Source organism: Trichoderma virens, assembly GCF_000170995.1.
Source record: "Trichoderma virens Gv29-8 chromosome Unknown TRIVIscaffold_83, whole genome shotgun sequence".
Classification (NCBI taxonomy): domain Eukaryota; kingdom Fungi; phylum Ascomycota; class Sordariomycetes; order Hypocreales; family Hypocreaceae; genus Trichoderma; species Trichoderma virens.
In genome coordinates this window covers 667,888-689,370 of record NW_014013666.1, presented here as the reverse complement: position 1 = coordinate 689,370, position 21,483 = coordinate 667,888, and the positions used below count along the sequence as shown (strand labels likewise).

The window sequence follows — 21,483 nt, the reverse complement described above, 5'->3', positions numbered from 1 at the left end:
GGCGTTACGGAATAGCGCCACAGTAATAAACGGAATACCTGTTCATATGCAGCAAACGGAGTACCGTAATGCCCCTCACCGTAACCAATTTTTTTGTTTTTTCCTTCCTTTTGGTGACAGAAAATACTGCACGCTCGGAAAAAGCCAACTGCCGGGCGCCCGGCAGCACCCGAAATTCAGAGCTGCCAGAGCCGGTAATTTGCTGCCGTACCGACGATATTCCCTTTCTGCAAGCTTGCAGCTCAAAGTCAATTCGCTCTCCCCATCTCGCAGCGTTGCACCCGCGGCGCTCCTCCAGATTTCTTTTTTTCTCTCCTTGAACCTCTCCTCTCTTCTCCCCTCTTCCCCCTCCACAGCCATGCAGGCCATCCCCAGAACCACCGCGCGCTCGGCGCTGCGCAACGCTGCCCGCCGTGGCTACAGCTCGGCCAGCTCGCCGTACTCCAAGACGATCGAGAACCTGCGCATCAACAGCGAGACCAAGGTCATCTTCCAGGGCTTCACCGGAAAGCAGGGAACGTACGTCTTGAACAACCGGCTGCTGCGGAGGGCATCTCGCGGGGGAATAAAGGTGCAATGACATGCTAACGAGGGAATGCGCAGTTTCCACGCCTCGCAAGCCATTGAGTACGGTACGATAAAGCCTCGGAATACTGCTGCGCACAAACGCTGGCCGCGAATACTTACACCGCTTTGCCTCTAGGAACCAAGGTTGTTGGTGGAACAAACCCCAAGAAGGCTGGCCAGACACATCTCGACCTGCCCGTCTTCAAGAACGTCTCCGAGGCCGTCAAGGAGACTGGAGCTACCGCCACTGCGCTTTTCGTCCCGTATGCGACTTGACCCCCCTGATTCCAAGATGCAATGGCATACTGACCTGCGACCCCCCTAAAGCCCTCCTCTGGCCGCCGCCGGTATCGAAGAGGCTCTCGAGGCCGAGATCCCCCTTGCCGTCTGCATCACCGAGGGAATTCCTCAACATGGTCAGAATTTAGCCCCACCATAGATTTCCTCTATCTCAAAAAACCCCCCTTCGTATAGCTAACCTTGCCGGTCTCGAATCCCAGACATGGTCCGCATCACCCAGATGCTCAAGACCCAGTCCAAGACCCGCCTCGTCGGTCCCAACTGCCCCGGCATCATCGCCCCCGGCCAGTGCAAGATCGGCATCATGCCCGGCTTCATCCACAAGCGCGGCCGCATCGGCATCGTCTCCCGTTCCGGCACTCTGACCTACGAGGCCGTCAACCAGACCACCCAGGCCGGCCTTGGCCAGTCCCTGGTCGTCGGCATCGGCGGTGACCCCTTCAGCGGCACCAACTTCATCGACTGCCTCAAGGTCTTCATCGAGGACGAGGAGACCGACGGTATCATCATGATTGGCGAGATTGGTGGTTCCGCCGAGGAGGACGCCGCTGAGTTCCTCAAGCAGGCCAACAACGTCAACGGCGGCAAGCCCGTCGTCAGCTTCATCGCCGGTATCTCCGCTCCCCCCGGCCGCCGTATGGGCCACGCCGGTGCCATCGTCTCCGGTGGCAAGGGTGGTGCTGACTCCAAGATCCTGGCTCTGGAGAACGCTGGTGTCATTGTTGAGCGCTCCCCCGCTGGTCTGGGCAAGGCTCTGTACAACGAGTTCGTCCGCCGCGACCTGCTGTAAATCAAGTCTCGTTCTTTGATGTTTTTTTTACAAGGAAACAAAAAAAAGAGGCAACAAGAGTGGACTTGGGGAGCTTGCATCATTTAATACAGATAAATTAAATTTATAAAAAAAAAAAAATCATCACATGGAGGGAGTGGTGGCTGTTTCAAAAATGGCTGGTGATGGCTTTCTGGAGCATGTGGATAGGAGGGAAACGGAAGAATACGTCCTTGTCAGGGTGACGGGCTACTTCTTTGTTTGTTTTCGCTTAATTCTGTTGTTTCGTAGGTACGTGATAGATTCGGTGTCATGGGAGGGCAATGTGCCTTTTCGCTATTCTTGATCTATGGATAAACATGGGCGTGTTTTCCTTCTGTGATTCTTGCTGCCTTTTTCCCCTTGGTAAGAACGAGCTCTGGCCTTGACATGTCGACCTGCAATGACATCCAAGAGTCAGTCTCTTCAGACAGGCGCTACAAATGGCATTCGCTAGCCAAGAGATAAAAAGACAAACGCTATATTGAGTGTAATATGCTGCCTAGCTCCGACCTTCATAACTCCACAGTCGTTGTATCCCCGATAGTATGCGCCTCCGGAGCACCAATAGTCCCCAGGAACCCCATCTGTCCTGATCCCCTAGACGACTCTTCAGACGTCAAGTCGGTCACAGCCATTCGGCTCTCGTAAGCAACCGTCCCGCCAATCCCGAGTCTACTAATTCCAGGAACAGGATACCGAAGCAGAACGAAGCAAAAGAACAAGTTTCCCCCTGAAAGAAAAAAAACCAAAACCCAGAAAAAAATATTCAACCCTCACTCCATGCAAACTCCAATTCATTTCCTCCATTCGCTGACGGGGAGGGGCAGATTGGTGACTCTTTAATTCCCGTCGTTGGCTTTAAGGCTGCTCACCAAGCAGTCGAGTGGTTACATCCGACATGCGAGATGGGGGTAGGTTCTCATGGAATTTATCGATGCGGAAAAACTCGAGAGTTGCCACCACATTGTCGAGGTCAAATCCCATGGCCGTAAACTGCTCGACCAGGACTGGCTTGTATCCATGATATCTGCGCCTCACTGTTAGCCGTTTTGTCTTCCTTTGGAAAGCATCCATCAGTATCTGGGGCATACCGGCTCGCATCGACAGCAGTTGTTGGTCTGGCCAGGCTTCTGAATCTAGTGACGTCAAGATTTCGCTGTCGCGGCGCACCGGCGTGCCGAACCGACCACTCGTGAGCCATCTGAACAAAGGAGTCGGGATCGTCGAGCAGCATACGCGCGACTTCTCCGTCTTGTGGGTCTGAAGGGTTTGGGTTTTCGAGAAGCATTCTGACTGAGAGAAGAGCCGTCTTAATCGTTTGGACAGGGGACCAGTTCTTGTTGAGGGTATCGAGACAAATGACGCCCTAGAAGAAAGCGAACCGTGAGTAAAGATTTTCCTGCCGGGCCCAGAAAATCGACCAAGTGTGGGAGACATACTGTCTGACTGCTGACATTTGGATGCCAGATCCTCGTCTCAAACTTCATCTTGGGGGGCTTGAAGGGGTAGTCATTGGGAAGCTGAATGTGAATAACGAATTTGCCACCGGCGTACGGTGTATTTCCAGGGCCAAAGAACCAGCCCTTGAGGGCAGACAACGAGCCCTCTTGTTCCAGGGCAGCGTGAATGCCGGATGTGTCCTTGTCCTCGGTGAGATCCTGCAGCTCCTTCATGATACGGCGGTCCCTGCTAGACATGATGCCCGGAGTTGTCGTGGCCGACGCTATTGTGGACGTATGAGGGGGTTGTGTGACTTGGAGCGAAAGTATGGGTTCGAAGTATACTCGAGTGGCAGAGCGAGCGTTGAAGCGACCTGACGATAATTACCGCTTGTTGAGGCTGGAGGGAGGGAGTCGAGTCTGACGATGGTAGAGGAGGTCGAGAATGGAGGCTTTAGGTTTAGGCTGGATGGGCAGAGAAGTCGCCTAGCACTGGCTACCAGCTTGTGTGCCAGGAGCAATCGATTGAGGAGGGGCGCTGCGGCTATCGACGTCAGGCCAGTTTTAGCGCGGCAGCTATCGGCTCGGGTGCCTATAATCCTCCATATAATCGGTGCGACTCAACGGATGCCGTGAGTGGCATCTCAGCGCTGGAGCATTCCGAGCAGAAAGCACCAGTGTTTGCTCGTCATCAGGCAAAAGTATCCATTAGAAGCAAGCAAAACCTCATGGATTCGCCCCAGCGGCGTGCAGGGGAACCGCCTCACTGCGCCGCATCACCACAAAGGGACCGGAACTCAACCGGTCACTTGTACTGCCCAGTACTCTTGCGCGAGGTGGGTAATGGCTGGCGGTGCCGGTATCCATATTGAGGCGGTAATCGCATCAGCGGCCGTGCTCGTGAGCAGACTCGAGTGGCTTTTTTGGGTTTTGAATCAGGCACGCATGGCCCAGAATATGCTGTTTCGTTGGGGGTAAAAACAAGTGTTGCCAGAATGCAGTGGTAGGTCAATTCAGCAGACAGCGTAGCATGGGCGAGTCATCTTTTTCCATTCAAAAGAATGTAGTAACACGGAGCTTTTCATCCAGGCATGATGCAGGTCGCTACATATCTGGCCAGCGGATAAATGGCAGCCAAGCTTGCTGCTTATGTGATCCCTGGCCAGCCATCCATGCATGCATCTTGCTGCACTGCTTCATCATTTGGCCAAGCATGCATTATCGAGACGAACAAGCTCGGATTGAATCTAATCCGCTTGAGGGCTAGCATCAGCGATGACGGGATGCATCGAAACAGAAGCCCGATGGAAGAAGCTGACAATTCCCAGCGGCCATCTTCATGCTCTCCCCTCACGTGACGCCATTCAAGCTGAACGCACGTGACCCGCCTGGAGCTGTCGTGTCTCTCTGGCGCCTAGCCCAAAGGCATGGGTGCTTGTGCAGCATCAGCCTAGCGAGTGCCGACTCGCCTCTCCATCATTACCATCGTCAATTCAGCCTCTTCTCCAGCGTTGCCCGATTGTAGAGGAGTGCTACTTGGAGGGAGAGGAAAGCTCAACCAAAACATTCAAACAGAAGCTGTCCAGAGCTTGACCAGCCAAGATGGTGAGCTGCACTGTGTCTTTGTTGATCTAGTTACGGTGCATCTGTGCTGACATTTGCTTCTCCAGGGTCAAGGACAATCTGGTATGGGTGGTGAGGGGGGACGGAACGAGAAGGACAAGAAGGTATAGCTATTCCCTCTTCCTGCTGTCAACACAGAGCAGCACAGCTAAACGCCCGCTACAGAAGGACAAGCCCAAGTACGAACCCCCGCCGAGGCCAACAACCCGGGTCGGCCGCAAGAAGAGAAAGGCTGGCGGTACTAGTGCTGCTGCCAAGCTCCCTGCCGTCTATCCCACGAGCCGATGCAAGCTTCGACTGCTCCGAATGCAGAGAATCCACGACCACCTGCTCCTCGAGGAAGAATACGTCGAGAACCAGGAGCGGCTGCGCAAGGCCAAGGCTGCCAAGGAGGGTCAGACTGCTGGTCCCGACGTCGATGTCGATAGGTTAGCCGACGAGCGGGGCCGCGTTGATGACATGAGAGGAAGCCCAATGAGTGTTGGTACATTGGAGGAGCTCATTGATGACGACCATGCCATTGTGAGCAGCACAACGGGACCTGAGTACTACGTCAGCATCATGAGCTTTGTCGACAAGGACCTTCTCGAGCCTGGTGCTAGCGTTCTGCTGCACCACAAGAGCGTTAGCATTGTTGGAGTCTTGACCGATGACACAGACCCCATCGTCAGCGTCATGAAGCTCGACAAGGCTCCAACAGAGTCCTACGCTGATATTGGTGGTTTGGAGCAGCAGATTCAAGAGGTGCGAGAGTCAGTGGAGCTGCCACTGCTTCACCCCGAACTGTATGAGGAGATGGGCATCAAGCCCCCCAAGGGTGTCATCTTATACGGTGCTCCCGGTACCGGAAAGACCCTTTTGGCAAAGGCAGTTGCCAATCAGACATCCGCTACTTTCCTGCGTATTGTGGGTAGCGAGCTGATTCAGAAGTATCTGGGAGATGGTCCCAGGTTGGTGCGACAGTTGTTCCAGGTTTGTCAACCTCTCTCCTTGCACCGAGGTGACTCGGATTTTCAAACGCTATATGATGCTAACGTGGGAAAACTAAATAGGTTGCTGGTGAAAATGCACCCTCTATTGTTTTCATTGATGAAATCGACGCCATTGGTACGAAACGATACGACTCTACGTCAGGAGGAGAGCGTGAAGTTCAGCGAACTATGCTGGAACTTCTCAACCAGCTTGACGGTTTCGACGACCGTGGTGACGTCAAGGTCATCATGGCAACCAACAAGATCGATACGCTGGACCCTGCGCTTATCCGACCCGGCCGAATCGATCGAAAGATCCTGTTTGAGAACCCCGATCAGAACACGAAGCGCAAGATCTTCACCCTACACACCTCCAAGATGAACCTGAACGATGACGTGGATCTGGATGAGTTCATTTCTCAAAAGGACGACCTGTCCGGTGCCGATATCAAGGCCATCTGCTCAGAGGCTGGTATGATGGCTCTACGAGAGCGACGTATGCGGGTGCAAATGGCAGATTTCAGATCTGCTCGAGAGCGGGTATTGCGTACCAAGCAGGAGGGTGAGCCGGAGGGTCTGTATCTGTAATATGTGGCATGCATGTGCAGCATTGGTTGGTGGTTCTTTGGGAAGCTGGGGATGGCCGTGACCTGAATCTTTTATAGAAGCATAGGAAATTGCCAGGCCACGGGGAGAAGTATTCAGCCACCAGTTGATGCGAGCTGTAAATCGAGAGCGAACGTTAATGATCCAGTAAAGTGTGTCTATGAATGAATCAACTGTCTGAATACCCTCCGTGTGTAAACATGTCCTCCGTAGTATGGGGTCCATACCTTATATCCTATGGTTGGGTCGATAGGCTGTTACAGATGGCTTTACTCTCAACCCCTGGTTCAAGCACTTTGTAACATGTTGTATTTTCTGCATGTCCCAAGTAAACTACCCTGTATAATAGCAATAACGGACAAAACCGCACTCTTCTCTTCTTTCTGCGGTTTGGGCATATCCACCACCATTTCAGCATTCAAATGCTCATCCCGCTTAATTTCCCCCTTGATATATCGCCTTAATCTCTTGTCCACGTACCAGATACTTGCACGTGGTGACATCAGCCAATACCAGCGCACACGTCACCTCACCCCCTTCATTCTACTCATTTCAACTCCATACAAACCGAAAACAAGCCAAAACAAACAAACATCCACATTCCCGCTTCTTCTTTCAACTCTGCATACTCATCATCGCCATCGCCATCTTTCTTTCCCATCTCCACCTCCGCATTTTCTTCCTGCAGCCGCAACCGCAGCCGCTCGCTAGTCGCCCCCACCATCCCGCCAACCGATCGCATCCCGTCTTATTCATATCATGTCATCTCATCTCATCTGAGGACACCCTTGATATCCCACCGCTACCAACAGCAAAAGCTGTACTGTTCTGCTCCAAAGCAATGGGCACCGCAATAGAGACAACACAAGGCCGCGATGCCGACGCTGATGCTGGGAACAAGAGGCATCCCACAGCACTGCTGTCCTCTGCTTACTCGTATGCTCAGGGCTCTTTCAACTCCCTGATTTCGCCCTCTTCTCGCCAACGCGCATACGACGCGGCATATTCCTTTGCCTCCAAGCAACCCATACTCTTCGTGCGTGCCCCTCTACGTAGTAAAAAAACAAATGAGAGCTACTGGCGGTTTACTAACACAGACATGCATACATTCCACAGACCTTCACAGCTTTCCAGGTCCTCTTTTCCCTGCTACCCCTTCTGCTATTCTTCTCCTTTGCACTGTCAACCATTCTCCTCGCCCTCTCCGCCGCCTTTGCCTTTGCGTTTTTCTGGATCGGCATCGCGTGTCTTTTCTTGATCCCGACTCTATTCATCACGGCATCTCTCGCAATATTGTGCTGGGGAACTTCAGTTGGGAGCTTTGTTGTTGCTAGAAGATTGTTCCACTATGCGCCAACAACAGCCGTTCAACATGCCAGGGATGGCACACAATCACCGAAAAGTGAGGACACTCTGGTTGGAGCCGAAGTGGTGGTGCCAAATGGGGTGGAGGTCAAGAAGGAGGATCGATTTGAGGAGGCCAAGAGTGCAGAGTGATGGACTAAGTGGGAGAATCACCAGGGTCGTGCTTTTTACACGTGTAATATTATACTTGCGCAGGTGGCACTTGGAACAGATTAGAACTGCCTTCTATATCTAAACGTTTGCTACTAGATGAAATTGTGTTAAAAGGACTAGCTATTCAGCATCCTGTATCCAATATTTAATACTAATAATAACAGATAGTAGAGGAATATAACGATGGTAATGGTGTAATAGTAGCAATACTTGAAGAATAAACCGCGTTGCCTAGTACTCTATTGGGTAAATAAAGGCAACTAGTAACCCCAGCCGTATACGTTGTGAAGCTACTTTTACTCAAGACAAATAACCTATGCTATTTGACATGTGATACCTACCTAATACTTGTAAGACCGCTCAAGAAATAATATGCCCCGTGACAATGATTGACAGGAGAAGGCATCAGCTGGCACTACCCTAGGAAGGGAAAGCTGCCAAAGGCCGGCAAAATGGCTAAATAGGTATTCCGTTCATTAGACCTTGGAATACTGGCAGCATTCACCGCCTTCAGCAGCCAGAAGAAGAAGACTCGATTCTCATTATTACTTTACGGCGGCTTTTTATTCCTCCAATGATTTATCAACGTGATCTCGACCTAAGCCAATGGTGTTGCTATGCCATTCCCGGTAATATCCATCCCAGATTCGCCTTGCAGCACCCTTATCGCTATGCTTGTCTTGGCCTAGTCGAGAGATGGGCAAAACGGCTATAGTAGTATGTACTCTGATATCCAGGAACAGCACAGCCTGCGCCCAGATATCAATAATGGGGTCAAAAATTCGCCAAAACAAATCAAACCCATAGGAATAATGCCTCGTTCCACCTAGAAAGATGAATCAAACGTGATAACAGCAGATCGCGTCCTCAGCGAGTTAGAAGACTGCAGATGGCAGACGGTAAAGTATCTCCAGAATGACGTCGCCAGCTGCAGCTATGGATCCTCGAGCTCGGAATTGCCCCTTTGAAGCGGGCTGTATGAATTTATTGATTGCATCCATGCGATACAGGATGCTGACAGTAGAGGTACCTGTTTACGCGTAGAATTGCAGCGCTCCATCAAGGTACCGAGAATAACCCCGCCATGTACCCCGCCAATCCCGCCATAGAGTAGGGGCCTTTTTCTTACGCCAGGACCCCTCCAAAAGGTCGAGTCGGGGTTCTGATTCCGCATCCTCAACCTCAGCCATCGCCAGATCTCACGGCCATTGATCAAGTCGAAATGGAGTACGATACCAAGACGCGTACGGAAAAATTCCATCTATTTCTCCCGTTGTCTTGACCAACTAATGGCTAACTTGCGATGCAGCAAAGGCAGTCACCAACGACCCCAAGTCCTTTGCCAGCGACTCGGTTCGCATGCGATGGCCCATCATCCTCGTGAGCGATCCATCCTTCGACGCATTTCCGATAACGTACTTCTACTAACAACTTTCTCCATTCAACAGACTAGTGCTGTGGATGACGTCTACAAGGCCATTTCTGCCACGGATGACCCCGAGAAGCAAGCTGAGGGCAAGAAGATTGTCGAGCAGCTGGGCAACCTCAAGTATGAGATGCTGCACGACCGACAGCTCACGTATGCATCCCAGTCCCTGCCTTTCTACAGCAATACATCCAAGACTAACTATAATGCTATGCAGTCCTCTAGTCGAAGACGGATTCTCAGATGAGACGGCCGCCTACAACAAGGAGCTGGAGCAACTGGGCAACCCAACCTGGTTCCAAGTCCCTTGGCTGTTCTCCGAGTGCTACATGTACCGGTATGTCGCAAACTTACAACATCATCTCATTGCGAAATATACCATACTGAGCCTTTGTACAGACGTGTCAACACCTTCTTCACCACGACCCAGCACTGGAAAAACTACGACCTCTTTGCCCGCCAGAAGATCGACACCTTCCGAACTTCTCGCAATGGCGTCGTGGAGCTTGCTGCCAGATATGCAGACATCGTTTCAAAAATCCGTGCTGACAAGAACATTACCCATGACGCTGAGGCTGAAAAGATTCTCTTCATAGAGATGTGCGAGGTCTGCCTGTGGGGTAATGCGACCGATTTGTCGCTGCTCACCACCATGACCTACGAGGATATCCAGAGGCTGCAGGGCAGCGAAGCTAGAAAGGCAGCAGAGCAGCATATCCTTGTCAACAAAATCCCCCAAGCTTATGATCTGCTCAAGAAGGCTCAGGCCGAGGGCAAGAAGGAGCGTCGCGTAGACTTTGTTCTGGACAACTCCGGCTTCGAGCTCTACGTCGATCTGGTGCTGGCCGGTTATCTTCTCAACACTGGCCTTGCCACTCACGTTGTGCTTCGCCCCAAGTCAATCCCCTGGTTCGTCTCTGACGTTCTCCCCGCAGACTTTGCGGCCCTCCTCAGTGCTCTCGCCAGCCCTAAGCAGTTCTTCGAAGCTCCGACGGAGGAGGAGAAGGTCTCTGACAAGACTCCCGTGCCTCTGTCAGAGAAGGAGATTCAGAATCTTCTCTTCGTCTTCCAGGACTGGGCGAACTGGCATGCTGAGGGCCAGTTGACCATCCGACCCAACAGATACTGGACCTCTGGCGCTTCTTTCTGGCGACTTCCCCATGAGGCCCCTGAGCTGCACGAAGATCTGAAGCAGGCCGAGCTTGTCATTTTCAAGGGTGACTTGAACTACCGGAAGCTGACTGCTGATGTAAGTGACTCGATTACAATGTATTTTACCATTTCATTGACTGACATTTCCTAGGCTTGCTGGGACCCTACCACTCCTTTTACAGAGGCCCTCGGTCCCTTGGGTGCTGGCTCTGGCGTCAACGTCATGTCTCTGCGAACCTGCAAGGCTGACGTTGTTGTCGATCTTCCCGCTGGTAAGGATGAAGAGCTGAGAGCCCTTGAGGGCGGCGGCGGCGATAGTGGTGCCAGAAAATGGGCTTGGAGTGGCAAGTGGGCGGTTGTGTCTTTGTCTGAGGGCAAATAAAATAGGAATGATCATAGCGATGTTTTTTCAAAGAATTTCTTAAAAACAAAAAACTGGAAAGATGGACTCATAGATGTATAGAGAATATAGCGTTCAAGAATGAGGAAAAGTTAGATTACTTACTGCCTATGTCTTCAAAGAGTGTAAAAACACACGTAGGTATGGATACCAGTGAGAACCATGTACTAAAATGTTCAGCTACCTAGACGAAAGAAACATACAAAGTACAATTTTCAAATATTATTCAGTTAAAACAGCTCCCCAGTCCATCAGAAAAAAATCTCCATCCTCTTGCCTACCATTCTCCAATCCTCCTCCTAGTGTCCATTTCCTTGTCGCACTTAGCTTTACCAAATCCTTCGGCCCCTGAAACCGTATGATGGCGGCAGATCATACGACGGGGTGTCGTAAGATGGAGGGCCATACGAGGGTGGAGTGGGAAGAGGGTAGTTAGTAGACGAAGTCGACGTAGTCGAGATAGTTCCGGTGCTTGAGAGTGATTTGTTCGTGGTTGTTGTAAGGAAGGTGGTTGAAGTGGGAGAAGAGGATGTGGCTGAGGGTTGGGTGACGGCGTCGGCGGAGGATTCGTATGAGATGGTGGAGCTGGATGTTGAAGTTGAAGATGATGAAACTGAAGAAGAAGAAAGTGTAGTGGATGTGGTGCTGGATGGGACGGAATAATGTGTGCTGCTCGTCACTGTTGATGTAGTTCCTGCAGTAGTAGAAGAATCGACGGTGATGCTTGAAGTAGGAATAACATATGAACTGGTGCTGAGAGATGCTGACTGAGAAGAATATCCTGTTCCGGTGATAGTTGCGGTTGTTGTGGTGTTGGTGAGGGTATAGATGCGGGATGTGCCTGTGGAAGAGTCGCTGCAAGAAGTGTGTGTGGAGGTGTGGCTGGTGTGAGTAGTTGTCGCGGGTAAAGCTGATGAGTCGGTGGATTCGACTTGGGTGGATGAGGACGAGGATGAGGATGAAGACAAAGATGAGAATGAAGATGAAGTTGAGGATGAGGGGGTTCCAGATGGTGTGGTTGTGTATCTTGTCGAAATGATTGAGGTAGAGGGCTGCTTGCTGGAATTTGTGGATGTTTCTGAAGATGATCCACTAGTGACTGTGGAAGAAGTACTAGCTGTAGACTCTGTCGAAGATGCTGTAGAAGTACTGCTTGAAGTCGTAGATGTTTCTGAAGATGATCCAGTGGTGCCCGTAGACGAGGTCTTATATGTAGACTCTGTTGATGAAGCGGTGGAAGATTGGCCACTTGAATTAGAAGATGTTCCTGATGATGATTGGCTGGTGGCAGTGGAAGTAGGCTTGGAAGTTGACTCTGTTGAGGATGCGGTGGAAGTCTTCTCAGTAGACTCTGACCCGGTAGAGTAAACCGTTTTGGTGAAAGTCTCGGCTGTGGACTCGGTGGTATTTGATGGGGTGTGAGTGTAGCTTTGAGAGTGCGAGCTTCCTGGAACGGTCACAGTCTGCGTGATAGTCGACTTAAGTGTTGTCAAAGTTGTGCTGTCAGAAGCAGCCACCGTGGTACTTTCAGATATAGCTGCAGAGGTGCTTTCAGATTTAGTTACTGTTGTGCTGGCAGATGTTGATGATGGGGATTCGCGAGCCTGTGTGCTAGTGGGAAACTTGAAAGTAGTTCCTCGGCTGGAAACAGAAGTTGACGAAGTGGAAGAAGTACCAGAAGAAACACCAGAAGAAGTAGTACTAGAAGAAGTACCAGAAGACACGGATGACGAAGAGGAAGTGCTAGAGGAAGAGGAAGAATCTGTGCTCCCTCTCACAGTGAGAGATCCGCAGCTGTAACCTTGAGAGCAGCTTGATGTGGTGGTTCCAGGGAGTTGGCTTGAGTCGGCGGTGATGGTGGAAGTCGCAGTAGTGGTGGAAGATGAGGTGCTGCTCTTCACAGATTGGGACGTCTCTGTTGCAGTTGTAGTAGTAGATGTGCTGGTGCTATAGGTACTTGAAGTTGTCGATGGAACGGAATACGTCGATTGAGAAGAGCTTGATCCAGACGAGGTAGAGCCTGTAGTGAACGTAGCAGTGGAGGTAGGCTTGGATGTCGTCTCAGTGCCAGTCTCCGTCGTGGTAGAGGTAGACAGGGTCATTGAAGTGGTTGAGGTGCAACTGGTTACAGTTGAATAGCATGAGGAGGCACACGCTGTGACAGTCTCCGTCTTTGTCGTTGTGACAGTAACGGTTTGATCCGTCGCAGCAACAAGACTGGCTCTGCTCTTGTGTTAGTGTGTCTTGTTCACTTTCCACGAAGCAGAGGCCAAGCTTACCCGATTCCCAGCAATGTTAAGATAACTGATTTGTTCACCATGGTGAAGACTTTTTCAGCGAGTGAATTGGTAACGAGGGTAGTAGAACGAGTGACTGTAAACGAGGGACTGTGCTTCGGTCTTTGCTTTTGCTGTGAGGAAGAAGAGTCTTGATCTCACATCCACCGAAAAGTCCTACCTTTTATACGTGTAAAAGCTCAAATGAAACATGAAAAGGCCTCCAATATCGGCCTTGATTGAACAAAAAGTTCTTCCCGTTCGAGTCCGTATTGCGGCTGCGTGCTCCCGTATCCCGACGGATTCGCACCGCACCTTCATTTCCGTTACACGTTACTCGAACTGACTCAACAGCTTTTATCGTCATCATGAGTACAATGTATTTTATCTCTAACATATTGCATGCCTAACATCTCTGTTTAACCTTGCTATAAGCTTTGGTTGGGCAATTACAGCTGCCGTGAATCCAGAGCTATTGTTTCAATCAGGGACATGCCGATCGGTCACACAAAATGCCACGAGCCGTCTGGCTACACAAGATGAGAGACACTTTCAGCTGCCGTGGACCGTAGACCCTATTGTATCTGCCCTCTATAGATAGCATCTCGGTTCTTTCTCTGGTAATTCGTACGCGTTTCTTTAACCATGGCAAAGTTAAAGCTCAATACGACCATGGATCAGTAAGATGAATGGACGAGGGCTCCACTACTCTATCGGGAACCTTGGCGAAGTATATGCATGTTTCCATATTTTGCTTGTGATATATACCTGGGTACCTGCATAAATGTCGTGGCCCGGATCTCCAAGTACGTTCAGATACTAGTCCGAGTCCTTAACCGAGTCAAGGTCAAAAGTGGACCGGCTACCTGCGTATGGAGTAACTCAAAGTTTTCGGACCTGCTGTAACAATATACAAGAAGAATACTTATAAGTAGTTTTATATTTGTTGAGGACGAAATACCTTTTGCCTTGCAGATGATCGAAGTACCGTCCTATCCCGTACATCCTGTAATGGATATATTGATGCAGTACACAGCACCTTTCGCCAATAATGCAGCCCTCGGCATTACGATCTCCTTTGTTTCAAACGCCAATAGCTGGTATGGGTAAACACATTGAAAATGGTCTAAGACACGTGCGCAGTTCCTTGGTGGCGCAGTAAATCGTCACCGCCTAGAGTCGCAACGAAGCAAAAAGTCATTGCAGAACGGCTCCCTCTCATGGTTATAGTCGTACCTGTTCAACTCGATTTGATACAATAGCGATGTGCCAGCTGAAGAGACAACTTTTCGTATATGGCCCTCCTTAAGGAATAGTCTGATCAGGAGATATTTCAAGCTCACCACATATAGAGACGAGATATAATCTGTGCCTGAAGATTACCATACTTGTGCGTTGGTCTCACAGCATCGTGTCGTACAGACGAGATGGAAAATGGACTACGATCTGAGTTGGCTACACATGCTGAGCAGAAGTGACGGCATCAATTTATTTAACAATGTTCAAGTTTCCTACCAGGGCCGTACAGCCGATTCGTATCATAATGCTAAGTATATGTACTCTGTTACGCCATCTTACAGCGAAGCTTTGAGAATCTCAAAGGCGTCATCACGGTCTCCCTGGAAACGCTGCTCAGCAGTACTCCAGTTGATGACCTTCCAGATGTTCTCCACATATGCGGCTTTGCCGTTGAGATACTATGAAACGAAGGTTAGCCAATCATGGACCAACAGCAACAGCTTAGCGAAATGAAGCTCACCTGTAGGTAGTATGCATGCTCCCACATGTCGATACCCAAGATCGGGACTTCTCCGCCAACGACGGGATCCTGGTCCTTTGTAGTCACAATTCGCAAGGTATTGCCATCTTTGACCAGCCAGCCCCAACCACTTCCTTGAAGGCCAAGCAGGGCTTTTCCCATTGCCTCTTTGAATTTATCCAAGCTGCCCCATGTCTTAGCGATTTCGGCGGTCAAAGTAGGGGCGCTGGCGGGATTTGCATCGGCGGATGAGGAGGGCGACAGGTTCTTCCAGAATAGAGAGTGGTTGATGTGGCCGCCGCCGTTGAACTTGATGGCAGCCTGCAGAGCAATCTGTGAAGGGATGTCGTTGGCGGTGATGGCGGTGGAATAGGTCTTGAGGGCGTTATTCAGGTTGGTAACATAGGCCTGGTGATGCTTGCTGTGGTGAAGCTCCATGATCTGAGCGGAGATGCTCGGCTCAAGGGCCTTGGGCAGAAAGCAGTTAGCAGGATGTAGCACCTTGATGGACCAGCAGGCTCACATCGTAGGCATATGGCAATGCCGGCAGTGAGAAAGTGCCAATAGACATTGTGGGCTCGAATGAGTCGGTGAGAGGCTCTTGAATCTTGACACTGGCAAATTCGGGCTTCGAAGGATCTGGAGACGAAGAGTAGCAACCAAGAGGCAGCAGGGAGAGAGCTGTGAGGAGAATGACTCGAGACGCCATTTTCTTTTTAACACGGCCTAGGAGGGGTCAGCTTGATCAACAATGCTGCAGCCGAATTACTAATGCAGCAAGCATGAATAGAACCAGTCGTCATCGTCATCAGTGTGGGTGGTTCTCTATCAGGGTTCTCGTTCAAGACACGGGATGTGTGTTGGAGATTCGTGAGCATTCCCGCTCAAACTTGCTCATCTGGGGTTACCGTTTGGGGAAAGGAGGCGAGAAATGCGGCGCCATGATTGGGCCACTGGGTCCCTTTCAAGTGGCTTACAAGCTGTTTGTTTTCAGCGGCGCTGTGTTTCCGGGACCAGCAATAGATGAGACGAGCAGCTATGAAACAAGCTCATATGCCGCTTTGTCACGTAGACCATCTAGTACCGTACAGTGCAGGGAGTGGTGTTTGCATATAAAGCCATCAGTTGCGTCTTGAAAGGAACCAAACTCACTAGCCCTCTTCACCACCGTTTCGTCGTTATCGAAAAGCAAACAGCCACCAGTGTATCAAAGAAATCAATCATGTGTGGTCCTGAAATCACCAACAAGCCTCGTGGGGGTGCACTTGCTGCCCTCAGTTCTCCAGATGATGCCGGCCGGCTAAGAACCATTTGCGGCGACCTCGCCTTTCATACTCCAGGTCGTCCGGAGAGCAATGAGGCGACTCATGCGAGACTGACACCAGATGCCGCGTACGACGCAAGAACACTATCAAATCTCCATGTTGTTATTCAGTGCGTGCTCACTTGAGACCCCGACGGGTTTGACGCGACTAACTTTGCCACACAGTTCCAGCGGTGACATGACGAGAACAGCAGAAGATTGCGGCACGTTTCAGCAGTTTCAATTTCCCACGACAACAGAATCATTCGACAAGACTTTTATTGAACTCCCGCTCGACAAACCGCTGTCACTCGAAGTCGGCAATGAGGGAATCATCGGTCGGCGAGTATCGCTGTATTCTCGCTCTGCCCCCAGCCGAGTCGTAGCCGAGGGCATCGTGGGATTCAACTTCCTCAACATGGCCCATCCATCTCTCTAGACCATGCATCAATACAGAGAGTTGCCAGACATGTCAGAGCCATCAAGGTTCTGATGGAGACACCTGCTAAGGCACTTGGTGCAGGGCGGGCACTTGCACCTTGATGGACAGCCGGGATAAACCAGGGTGTAGAGCGTGGCTCAGGCCGTTTATTATTACGTGCCCCGGGAAACGATGTGTTCAAAGAGAGAAATTGAATGCAAGTTTCTTACCTAATACGAGAAGGATATCGATGGCGATGGGATTTGGGTTTTTGACAGGAGTCTGGAGTACAGGAATGGGATTGAATCCGGGACCCGCAACGTGGCTTTACAATTACGTTAGAACAGGCGATTCTAACAGGCGGAATTCGGCAGCTTGAGCACTAACAGTCAATTAAAAATCAGATTTGAAACTTTTCTCAGGCCGGATGGAGTTGCTAGTAAATATGAATTAATTGTAATATTAAGATGAGATGAGATGAGATGAGAAGGACAATGGCGTATTTGGTTGTATAAGCGAAGGATCACGACTCCGAGTGCCCGAGTGGCGAGCCGGAGGTTCTCATGTCCGAAGTCCCTTGTATAGAAAAAGTACTAGAGCTGGCGTCATCCTGCACCTTTACAAGACGTATGCATAATCAATTTTCATCATTGTCAACGTCACGCTCTGAGCCTGAGATGTGCTGATATGAGATGCGACTACGTAGAATATATGTATATTTGATCTATGAAGAAACAAAGAGATAAATGCTGGTTACTTGTATTGCTCTCTATTGCAAAAGTCTCAATGACGGAGTTAGGAGCTAAATTATCCGAGCCACTCATTACGTGATCCATCAAAGGAATAGAGCTGCATATGGTACGACAACTTCAGACATCAAAGTCTTAATCCTCCACATATTCTTTCTCTTATTGAAATGCATCATGTCAACTCCAGCAAAGCCTCAAAACGTCTGTCGAGGATGCAGATCAAGAAAGAAGAGATGCGACGTGAGATTCACATACAACAGTAGCAACTGTCTTACTAATCCATGATAATAGGGTAGTCGACCGTCTTGCTCGTCTTGTTCCACGAGGGGTGAGATCTGTTACTATGAAAGAAGTAATAGGGCCAATGTTCCTCATGGTCAAGTATTGGGTCATACAAATGGAAATGCATTCCGCAATTCCGCCCCCCAAATCTGGAACTCCTGGCCGATGGACGAGATAGACGCGTTGCTGGGACTTGAAGCCAATGAGGTTGTTCCGCCACTTGCAGATCCGCCACTTGCAGACTCATTTGAGTGGATGCTGTCTAACAATGATCCTCTGGCAATTGATGTGAATACTTCTGGCCCGAGAGAACAAAGCCTCGCTGTAACTCAGCATACCGAATTGCCAACACCACCTGCGTCAGAACCGAAGCTACCGGAGCTACCAGAGCTGTCCGACGTATTGCAATTAGTCGATCTGTTCTTTGAGAAATTCCACCGCTATTTTCCCATCTTCCATAAGCAATCCATAGTGTCCGCCATCAAGTCCCATGGGATAGAGGGCATACCGCCGGTTTTGCTTTATTCTATTATCGCTGTTGCTGCTGGTGCCCATCCCAACCGCCGGTTCCGGCAAGCACAGGAAATCTGGTACGAAGAAGCAAAATGTCTAGTTTCGAGAGAGATTCGACTACCGGACCATGTGCTTCAGACATTGCAAGCCGCCGTCTTAGTGGTCTACCTTGGATTAGCATTCGTCGATTATTCATCTTCTTTCGTGATGCTCGGTGAAGCTTGGAGGAAGACTGTTGCTATTGGCTTTGCTGACGGTCTGCGAAACATGATTGTGAAAACACTCGGAACCCAAGAAAAAGCGTCGTGGATAGAGCAGGAAGAGATTATAAGGCTCTCATGGATGCTTTTCATTATGGATCGGGGAATGTGCTTCCCGATTGGAATAATGCACGCAATTGATGATCGGAGGATGAAGATTGAGTTTCCAATGTCGGAACATGATTTCCAGACTACCGAAGTGCCCGCATCCCGTTGCCCGAAAAATCGATTTACCTATAACATGGACAACTTGATTGCAGCCATGCGAGAGAAGAGCTTACAAGGCACGGCAACCCAGCTACAGTATCTTATCCTGGGATACGCACTCTTAGGGCGCATAAGCGAAGGGCTCGACTGTGCAGAAGACGACGAGGGCGAACGTAAGGAGCGAATAGAAGTTCTTTGTGAACAGCTTGTTAGGGTTCGATTGATGCTTCCCCGCTCCGCCACAGAGCTCTCAATGGCCAACTATGATGAATTCATAGAGGTAATTTGGCTCAATGTCATCTTGAATGCATGTACAATTCTCTTGCATCACCGACCTCTCCGCGAAGGAGAATCCCTAGACGATGTGGGAACAGAGATGGCTAAAAACTGGCCGCTTTGTGTTGCAGCTGCAAGAAACACAATATCCGTCCTTCGAGATGCCTCTCGAGTATCTGTCGACTTTGTGAGCAACGCACATTTTCCGTGTCTGCTGTTCACCAGCTGCAGGATACTTATAATAGAATACTTCTGCCCCTCAAGAAGTGGCAACGAAACAAAAACAGCAGATGGCGCTAGTTTGCCTCCGGCTCGTGATCCAAAGCTACGCGAGGATCTGGATGTTATTGCTATGACATTTTTTAGAATGAAAGAAGAGTGGCAAGGGCTGGGGCAGAAATTCAGTAAGGGAATGTACTTTTACCTGCACCAAGGTGAAGATTTCGCGCGCAAGTCAAAGGCCGGTGGCGCGCGGAGCCTGCTCGGAGTATGCGACACTTGGACCATAATTCCGGATGACTATGAGCTTACTATTCCAACTTGAATAGAAATGAATATGGTTTGTTAATAACAAATATTTGGGAAAGCTATCGCGTATCTATGGCTTAATGAGATTCTGTAGTATACAATACCCTTTCACACACCACCACTCTCGCTTCCCGATTCCCTTAGGCAAACCCGACCGGGCTCTTGCTGTCACCAACAAGGCGACCTCCATGAGTTCCAATAATTGCTGCAGTGGCAAAAGTATCCTTCATCGAATAAACATAAGCCTCTGCAACTTCTTGAGGCGAAGCAATCGTGCCCGTAATGGCTTCCTTCCTGAAGCTATCTAGCACTGCCTCCCTGTGTTCCTTCGGAATCATGTCAAACAGCTCCGTTTCAACAGCACCGAGCTGCACACAGTTGCATCTCACGGGACGAATATCGACGGCAAGTCCACGGGCAAGAGCTTCGGTGGCGCCTCCGCTTGCAGCGATGATGGACCAATTGGGCAGCGGGCGCCAGGTGTTTGTTCCGCCAGTTAAGGTAAATGAGCTTTGCACGCTCTGGTTAATGTACTTTTCCAAGTGCTTTGCAATGATAATGGCACCATTGTTGCGAACTTGAGAGAGGGCGTTGATATCCTTGACGGTGATCTCCTTAAGACTTGTGGTGTTGAGGGCATCTCCAGCAGTGTGGACTACATGGTCCAGCTTCCCATCTTTGGTAGCAAATTCCAAGAGTTGAACAACACTTTCATCAATCGTATCGGGGTTTCCAAGATCGCACGTCTTGGAGGAGAGCAGCTTGTCCGCATCTCCGAGGTTGGCTGCCTTGATGTGCTCGCTGAGCCGGGAGACGGCCTTGTCCAACTTGGCTTGGTTGGAGCTGCTGATGATGACCTGGGCTCCGTGCTCGAGAGCTGCTTCTGCAACGCAAAAGCCTACACCGGAAGAGCCTCCAATGACAAGGACACGCTTGCCTTGGAGCTTGTTGACGTATTTGAGGGCAGACATGGTGGTATTAATGGCGATAGTGAATTGATGTGGAGTTTTTCTGTAAGAGTAGTGTATGTATTCAAGAAATTGACTTTGCTGCTTGAAATAAAAGCTACACCTCAGCTGGATCAGCTCTTCTATATATACTTTTCTAACACGCAAGCACTCATATTGAATTCCTATATCATCTCCAATGTCCAGCCACATGCATTTGGTGGAGCATCATGTCGGCGCCTCTATCTTAGCGGCGGCGACGGACCGCTAGCGTCGCCGCTCTGATCAGATCCACTCGATTGGATGCTGACTGAAGTAGAGGATTAGAAATAGAGGGCTATATGAATATGTAGATGGTCGATAGAGTTGTGATGGAGGCGGTGGTTACAGAAGCTGGGAAATACCCGTCCTATCCAGGAGAAACAGCGAGTTTGATGGGCTAATATCGCGTTGAAAACCTGTTCGTCGTAGGCGTGTTAACACACAGCATTGCAAAGAGTAGATAAATATCATGGTTCTTTGCTCATCTCTTGGGGATTTACACATGCGAGCATCAATCGCGAAAAACAAGGCTAGCTGATTGAGACGAACCAAATACTACAAGCTATTTTGATATCAACCTCTGTTAACTTACCAGAAGATGGATGACGGTAAGAACTGAATTGAATGTTACATTGATGAGGAGGGGTTCCGTTCTCCATTATTCTGCCTATTACTAGGCACCCTGTACTGATTACCCGCTCAAATGAATCCTACTGCGCTTTGATGCGGGTACAAATACATGTTTACGCGTACTAACCATGAGCTCCTTTAGGGCGAACTGCTGCATGTGCTTCGTGCATGTGGTTCGCACAGTCGAGGCTCTGTGTTACTTGAAAGTGAGGCTGGGCAAGCATTATTTAACACCCAATTCTTGAAAATTTAATTCATGAACGCAACAACTTACTGTTCTAATTATGGGGTCTGTTTTGGACGACCAACACCAAGCCCTGTGACAGATATTACATCAACTCCCGTCTTCCGCCCTCCCTTGAATACCGCTAACCAACCCTGTCCCCAGCTGAATAAGGAGGCCTCACTGACCGAGCCACCACGGCACGGACAAATTCTATTCTGGCATATCCTTCATCATTAACATTTGACACTCAT

The 21,483-nt window shown here is 49.9% G+C and overlaps 10 protein-coding genes across 10 annotated transcripts; 6 read left to right on the top strand and 4 right to left on the bottom strand.

The window, feature by feature from the left end:
• Positions 1-218: 218 nt before the first annotated feature.
• TRIVIDRAFT_89638 (uncharacterized protein) lies at positions 219-1,974 on the top strand (the record flags this gene model as incomplete). The annotated part of the gene is made up of 5 exons (XM_014098319.1): positions 219-519; positions 604-632; positions 704-830; positions 895-983; positions 1,068-1,974. 5 exons carry the CDS (start codon positions 359-361, stop codon positions 1,655-1,657), a joined length of 996 nt encoding a protein of 331 aa, XP_013953794.1.
• A 562-nt stretch (positions 1,975-2,536) lies between these two features.
• Positions 2,537-3,375, bottom strand: TRIVIDRAFT_46746 (uncharacterized protein; the record flags this gene model as incomplete). Its single annotated transcript, XM_014098318.1, has 3 exons — positions 2,537-2,705; positions 2,770-3,044; positions 3,118-3,375. The coding sequence occupies 3 exons, from the start codon at positions 3,373-3,375 to the stop codon at positions 2,537-2,539; spliced, it is 702 nt and encodes a 233-aa protein (XP_013953793.1).
• Positions 3,376-4,719: 1,344 nt separating this feature from the next.
• TRIVIDRAFT_203700 (uncharacterized protein) lies at positions 4,720-6,299 on the top strand (the record flags this gene model as incomplete). The annotated part of the gene is made up of 4 exons (XM_014098317.1): positions 4,720-4,722; positions 4,788-4,844; positions 4,879-5,712; positions 5,793-6,299. The coding sequence occupies 4 exons, from the start codon at positions 4,720-4,722 to the stop codon at positions 6,297-6,299; spliced, it is 1,401 nt and encodes a 466-aa protein (XP_013953792.1).
• Positions 6,300-7,158: 859 nt separating this feature from the next.
• On the top strand, positions 7,159-7,814 carry TRIVIDRAFT_67996 (uncharacterized protein; the record flags this gene model as incomplete). Its single annotated transcript, XM_014098316.1, has 2 exons — positions 7,159-7,353; positions 7,434-7,814. The coding sequence occupies 2 exons, from the start codon at positions 7,159-7,161 to the stop codon at positions 7,812-7,814; spliced, it is 576 nt and encodes a 191-aa protein (XP_013953791.1).
• A 1,208-nt stretch (positions 7,815-9,022) lies between these two features.
• On the top strand, positions 9,023-10,916 carry TRIVIDRAFT_76973 (uncharacterized protein; the record flags this gene model as incomplete). The annotated part of the gene is made up of 6 exons (XM_014098315.1): positions 9,023-9,079; positions 9,145-9,215; positions 9,284-9,414; positions 9,479-9,598; positions 9,661-10,510; positions 10,565-10,916. 6 exons carry the CDS (start codon positions 9,058-9,060, stop codon positions 10,793-10,795), a joined length of 1,425 nt encoding a protein of 474 aa, XP_013953790.1.
• A 329-nt stretch (positions 10,917-11,245) lies between these two features.
• On the bottom strand, positions 11,246-13,133 carry TRIVIDRAFT_224814 (uncharacterized protein; the record flags this gene model as incomplete). Its single annotated transcript, XM_014098314.1, has 3 exons — positions 11,246-11,865; positions 11,928-13,036; positions 13,093-13,133. The coding sequence occupies 3 exons, from the start codon at positions 13,131-13,133 to the stop codon at positions 11,246-11,248; spliced, it is 1,770 nt and encodes a 589-aa protein (XP_013953789.1).
• Positions 13,134-14,663: 1,530 nt separating this feature from the next.
• On the bottom strand, positions 14,664-15,419 carry TRIVIDRAFT_58287 (uncharacterized protein; the record flags this gene model as incomplete). The annotated part of the gene is made up of 3 exons (XM_014098313.1): positions 14,664-14,786; positions 14,849-15,316; positions 15,372-15,419. 3 exons carry the CDS (start codon positions 15,417-15,419, stop codon positions 14,664-14,666), a joined length of 639 nt encoding a protein of 212 aa, XP_013953788.1.
• A 651-nt stretch (positions 15,420-16,070) lies between these two features.
• Positions 16,071-16,590, top strand: TRIVIDRAFT_19112 (uncharacterized protein; the record flags this gene model as incomplete). The annotated part of the gene is made up of 2 exons (XM_014098087.2): positions 16,071-16,282; positions 16,338-16,590. The coding sequence occupies 2 exons, from the start codon at positions 16,071-16,073 to the stop codon at positions 16,588-16,590; spliced, it is 465 nt and encodes a 154-aa protein (XP_013953562.1).
• Positions 16,591-17,768: 1,178 nt separating this feature from the next.
• Positions 17,769-19,442, top strand: TRIVIDRAFT_231360 (uncharacterized protein; the record flags this gene model as incomplete). The annotated part of the gene is made up of 1 exon (XM_014098312.1): positions 17,769-19,442. One exon carries the CDS (start codon positions 17,769-17,771, stop codon positions 19,401-19,403), a length of 1,635 nt encoding a protein of 544 aa, XP_013953787.1.
• Positions 19,427-20,431, bottom strand: TRIVIDRAFT_216529 (uncharacterized protein; the record flags this gene model as incomplete). Its single annotated transcript, XM_014098311.1, has 1 exon — positions 19,427-20,431. The coding sequence occupies one exon, from the start codon at positions 20,356-20,358 to the stop codon at positions 19,528-19,530; it is 831 nt and encodes a 276-aa protein (XP_013953786.1).
• Positions 20,432-21,483: the final 1,052 nt, after the last annotated feature.